This window comes from Odontesthes bonariensis, chromosome 7 (assembly GCF_027942865.1).
Source record: "Odontesthes bonariensis isolate fOdoBon6 chromosome 7, fOdoBon6.hap1, whole genome shotgun sequence".
Taxonomy (NCBI): Eukaryota; Metazoa; Chordata; class Actinopteri; order Atheriniformes; family Atherinopsidae; genus Odontesthes; species Odontesthes bonariensis.
In genome coordinates, this window is record NC_134512.1 from 18,890,527 (window position 1) to 18,896,526 (window position 6,000).

The window sequence follows — 6,000 nt, forward strand, 5'->3', positions numbered from 1 at the left end:
TGATTGCATTGCTGACATTAAGATGGATTGCAATGCTTGGGACAGGTTTACTGTAAGTGAAGTTTTAGTCTGTAAGGCTAAAACAGGCAAAGATAAAACAAATACTAAATCCAGTTGGAGTCTGGCCTAAATATCCAATTTGTATTTTGGTATATATTTAATGTTAGAATATTTCAAAACTCTGTGGCACATTCATGTATATACATAGGAATAAAACATAGTCAGGCCTGTGAATGTAGGTGAGAGGTTTGAGATTATTGACATTTGCATCCATCTTCTCTGTTGGCAGATAATAACTTTCTAGTTTAGGCAGTTGTGAGTCAGTTCAAAATATTTTAAATTCCTGTACTGCGAGATACCTTTGTTAACATGTCTTATAGCCTTAATGTGAATCTTACAGCAGTGTTAAGATGAGGCGTTTATGTTAAATACTGTTAACTACTGAACTAAAATCAAATCAAAAATATCAGTCATGAATTATGATACCTTGTGATCCTAAAAATTGAAAACAAAAATGATCAAATGCACTGTTATGACATTCTGTCAAAGTGATATAGGGGAAGACTTTAAATCATCTATTCTGAGGACTCAACTTTCTGCCTCTCACATTTCAACGGATTTTAAAGTGCTGCTTCAGCATGAATTGTTGGTTTACGAAGGGCATCGGTTTCATTGTCATTCCGAGTGCTCACTGCCATGATATTTAGGGCTAGCTGTCTATAGTCTAGCTGCTCCGTCTTACAAGTTTATTTGGGACACTTGGTCATTTCTTGGTGCACAGCAGAGCAAAGCTTCTAACAGAGATTTAAAAAAAAAAAAATTTATTTAAGAAATGGGGGGGATATTCACATTTCCACTGCTCTATTGCACCAGCAGAGGATATGACATTGACTCAAAATAAACTACAATATCCAGGTGTTTTATTCTAGAGGAGTGCATCCCACAATTGTGAGAAAAATTATGTTGCACAGAAGAATATGCTACAGTGCATCGGGCTTTGGCTAAAAAAAACTTTTTCATAGGTGCAAGCAATTGTTGGTCTCTTTCTTTTCATATGTTTTGTTAAAAATGAGAAACAACTAAGGCAACAACTAACAAGTAATATTGGCAGATTCTTAAAACTCTGCTGTTAAGTTATTCATTTACAGACTTAAACTGTGTTACAGCCCCATAAATCACTGCACATTTTGAAGAGGATACAGAGAACGCAAATGATCCCTAAAATTATGCTTTCATTTGCGGGTTTTCAAATTCATTTGAGGATGCATATTGTTCAACAGCAGATACCTGAACTTGTACAGTAAGTATGTGAAACAATGGCAGCTGCCCCCCGACTGACAATGATTTTCCCAGCTGGTGTGATAAAACTTGATGTTCCAGTCAAGAACACAGAGATTAACTTTGCCGTGTTGGTGGACCTGACTGAGGTCGATGAGGTCAGAAACAGGGACATCAGTGATGAGCAGAAGATTGGGGTGGGGGAGGAAAAGAGCACTGAGAGAAAAGGTGTTCAGAATGAAGTACTCAGCATGAGGCATTCCCAGCTCTCAATTCAGTGCAATAGAAAAGGTATCTAAAAAAGAAGGGTTGATCTCAGGAAATTGTTGGTTTCATCCATGAACATGCACATCTACATTTCTAAATTGTGACGCACAATATTTTCAAATGTGAATAATAATATATGAACACAGAGACTACTTTAAATCATGAATTGTTAATCAGAATTTATCATTCTGAAAATTGATAAAAGTTCTACCTAAATCACGTCTATAGGCGTCAAGCCTAATGAGTACAGGCTCATTGGGGTTTCTGTATCTTTTCTATGAAAAATTATGCTTGAGAGCTGTATAAATATTTCCCCCTTCAGTTTGCTGTATTGGAGCATCTAATATTTTCCCATCGTGCCATCAACTGCTTCCAGAGTGGAGATACTACAATGCTACAGGCAGAAAGGGGAAAGGGAGGGTTTACAGGAGCATCAACTCTAAGAGAGCAGGGGTAAAAAGTAAATTCCAAAAACCTTTCTCTGCATGAGAGTTTCCCATCTGTCACTATATTGCGAGGCACCAGCACTCAGCAGCATTAAATTGTGCTTCTGTACTAGCAAACAGTCAAACACATTCTATTATTTGGGTGCAGATTATTTGCATCAGTTTTACTCTTTAAAAATGTACTAGTATTAACCATTAGCTGCACTAATCCGCTGGTCCGAGGCCCAGACAGAAGTCCCTGTTGGTTGCAAGCAGCATCCTGTGCTTTGCAGAAGATGCAGCTGACTGAACACACTTTGCATTCACCTCTCACTCCACTCCACACTACTCCACTTCACATCCCACTCAGCTCCCTCCCCTTTCCCTTCTCTTAGCCCCGGTCCTACTCCTACTGTAATCAGAATGCGGGGACTGTCTGGAGGACCACACACAGAGCAATTATTAATAAGAGAAGATGACACGTGAGCATCTCTCCTGAATGCTAAGTGAAGCCAGCAGAGACAAGAGGTGGCCAGTTGTACTCGCACTCTCAGATACAATTTCCCGCTGATTTCTGTTCAGAATAACTCACAGGAGGGACATGAGAATATGCAGGTCCCATTCTGCTAAGTAGGACCTGCCTACTTGAGATTCCCTTTGAATAAGTCTGCATGTTCATGGACAGAGATTCAAAATTTCATATTCTCACACATGGTTTCAAACAAGACTAGCAGGTGGTATACTTACTGCGTGTTGCTCATGTCAAGATCTTGTTGCTGCAAATGTCCACACTAAATGACCCCAAGTGTGAAATATGATTTTACCACTGCAGGGACCTGGCTCCTACCACACCTATAAGTACAGAAAATACAAAAGTGCAAGGTATTTAAAACTGACAGAGGCCAACCATGTGGGATAAGATTAAAAGCTCCACAACAGCTGCTGAGAGATCTTGTGGGTAGATTTTTTTACCAACTGACATTTCCGTGGTCAAAAACAAACCCTTGCTCTCAGAATTATTAAACACATACACAGTATGCCTCAGAAAAGCACAAATGCACTCAGAATGATCAGTGAAATATCAGTGCTTGTGCTTTTCCTGAAGGCACCCCGTCCTAAGAGTGGCTTTAGCTCTGCACTGTTTAACTATTTTCCTGGGGAGCACTAAACTGTAATGGATTTTAAATCTCCTCCAATCTACGCTCCGCTCCATGAATCAGGGGCTGAGGAACACCACACCTCTTGCATAGCAAGTACAGCAGGAGGCTAACTCTTTGTGCCACAGCACAGAGAGCCATTGATGTCCGAGCCGTTTTTAGTGAAAGCCCAATCCAGCTGCTTAACAGACATGGAAAGTCACACGTGTAGCTACTGGTTTAAAATGACATGTTGACTAATATAAGTAGGAAATCAGCTTATAGAGTATGACTCAAATCATTAAACATTGTTTGTATGTCCTTGTGGTTTAGACATGATGAGTTTGAGGTAGGGTGACACCGAGGCAAAGCACACAGCTTTAGAGATTCAGGGGTGAGGAGTCAGCATTCGCAGCCATGGCAGAGTAATGTGGTGAAGCAAAGCAGATTAAATGCTACTCAGGACAAATCAATGCAGGTCATTCAAAGGCTAGGAGTGATATAGTTACACTGCAGCACCCAAAATATAGACTTTGGGATGATATTAGGGGAGCCGAAAGTCAAAGAGGTTAACACACTGTGAAACACTTGGTGATTGTATGGACTCACTGTGATCCAAAAAGATAGTCCATTGCCCAGCAAAGTATTTCTAGAATTGAGCAAATCGTCATTTATCAGATAGATTGAATTTCAACAATGAGCATCTTGAGTTGCCCCTAATTACAAATCCTACAGCCTGCAGTAAGTGTTTCATTAGTGGAGATGATTGTCCACAAAGACAGCACATTTTACTGGGCTGTTTCATTTCGTCTAACAATTACCGTGGGCCATTTCTGTCCATGCTTTCAGCATTTAATGCAACGGGGAGGCAATTGCAATCATTTCCCACCAGCTGCATAAACAGTTATGGGGCTGTTAACATTTTCATTTTCGCACTGTGGGGCCATTCAACCTAATTCTTGCTTGTGTTAAAACCAACACAAGCACATCAATCACCTTTGGGCTTTGAATTACCTTTAAAAGATATACACAAAGACACACTAACCTGATGTGTTTTCCTTCTCTACATTGTGTAAAGTATGATCGTGACTCCTTTGCCCTCGCAGTGGTGATGATGGTAATATCTCCCTCCTCGCCGATGATGATCAATGTGAGGGAAGCTCGGGTCTTGTTGTGTGTGGGCTGCGATTAGCTGTAAATTTGCGGTGGCCACGCACCCGTATCGCCTCTCCAAGGATAGCACTCGATGAAAACACTTCCTTCCGACTCTAAGCACCATCCTTCAGTGGAGACGACGAGGCTGACACTGAATCACGGAGATAACGACATGTTCGGGGGGAGGCATAATGTGCTTGCAGGGCTTCCCCCACAATCACATCAGGGACTCCATGTGCCCGATAAAAAGAAGAGGTTCGCAACCAGGAGCTGTCCAGGTGCTGAAAACGGGATTCCACCACTTACAGATGTGTGATGAGCGGCGTCGTCAACGCAGAGAAAGTGGAGTACAATTTACAAGAGACATGCATAATGCCGACAAATTAAGACTAAATGTAGTTCACAATAGACAAGTCGTTAGAAGCTGCATACATCCCTGTTTCTGTGCCACCATGGAAGCGTCGACGTAGAAAAAAAACCGCTCTCGCTTCACTTCACCTCTTGAGCTTCAGAGCTCCTCGCGATAACAACCCACCCGCACAGAAAAAAAAAGAAAAAGGAAGAAAATCACTAATACTGAGTCACTACAGCAGTTTCCGTGGCTATAAACAGTGTGTTGAATGCAGTTTACCAGTTTGTAGTCATTTTAATATCCCCAAAGAAGAGCTACTTATATCTGCTAATGTATCCTAAACTCTAGAACAGGAATGAGGCCCCAGAAAAGGGTTTTATAAGATGTGATTCTGGCTTTTATAAGTGAAGAAACTGTTTGCTAATGAAATCACTCTGCATAGAGCTAGTATCATATGAATATATTCATGAAGTTTTCTCTTTCAGTAGGTAAGCCATCTTTTGCGATTATAAAGTCTGCCTTAATATACATATACGTGCATTGAAATAGGTTCTGCTTGCCGAAAACTCAATTTGTTCTTAATAGAGGTAAAAAATATTCCTCTCCAAAGAGACTCCAGGTATGCAGAGCAAATTTGAACATAAACAGGTAATGAATACTAACATTCAGTCTTCTTATTTAAAAAGTTCTTTACTTTCTTCCCATAAGAGGGATTTGACTGTAAATTCTATCTCTAATCTTAAATTGTGAGAAGTTTAAGTCAAGGCAAGGCAAGGCAAGGCAATTTTATTTATAGAGCACAATTCATACACAGGGCAATTCAAAGTGCTTTACAGCTACATAAAATCACAAGAAGGCAATAAAACCATTAAAAAGGAATAAAAAAATAAAAGAAAGAAATTAAAAAAGAAAGAAATTTAAAACCCATTAAAATAATCATTAATTAATTAAAGAGTGAAGAGTGCAGATAAAATACTTTCAGGTGTCATATGCACAGCTAAATAGAACTGTTTTCAGCCTGGATTTAAACATTGTCAGAGTTGAGGCCTGTCTCACATCTTCTGGAAGACTGTTCCAGATTTTAGGGGCATAAAACTGAAACGCAGCCTCAACTTGTTTAGTCCCGACTCTGGGCACCAGCAGGAGACCCCTCCCTGAGGTTCTCAGAGCCCGAGTTGGTTCATATGGCTCTAACATGTCAGAGATGTACTTTGGCACTTGACCATGAAGAGACTTGTACACAAGCAGAGCTGTTTTAAAGTCTATTCTCTGAGCGACAGGAAGCCAGTGCAGAGACCTGAGCACTGGACTAATATGGTCGTATTTCCTGGTTCTAGTCAGGACTCGAGCAGCAGCGTTCTGGATGTACTGCAGCTGTCTTATAGCC

At 40.5% G+C, this 6,000-nt stretch overlaps 1 protein-coding gene across 1 annotated transcript in view; it reads right to left on the minus strand.

Moving 5' to 3' along the window:
- tmem266 (transmembrane protein 266) overlaps positions 1-4,763 on the minus strand; it is a 31,978-nt gene extending 27,215 nt beyond the window's left edge. Inside the window, exons 1-2 of the mRNA XM_075469865.1 lie at positions 4,152-4,763; positions 2,718-2,822 (exon numbers count right to left, since the gene is read on the minus strand). Coding sequence (XP_075325980.1) covers positions 2,718-2,731 — 14 coding nt within the window. The 5' untranslated portion in view covers positions 2,732-2,822; positions 4,152-4,763. The remainder of the gene's footprint in view (positions 1-2,717; positions 2,823-4,151) is intronic.
- Positions 4,764-6,000: the final 1,237 nt, after the last annotated feature.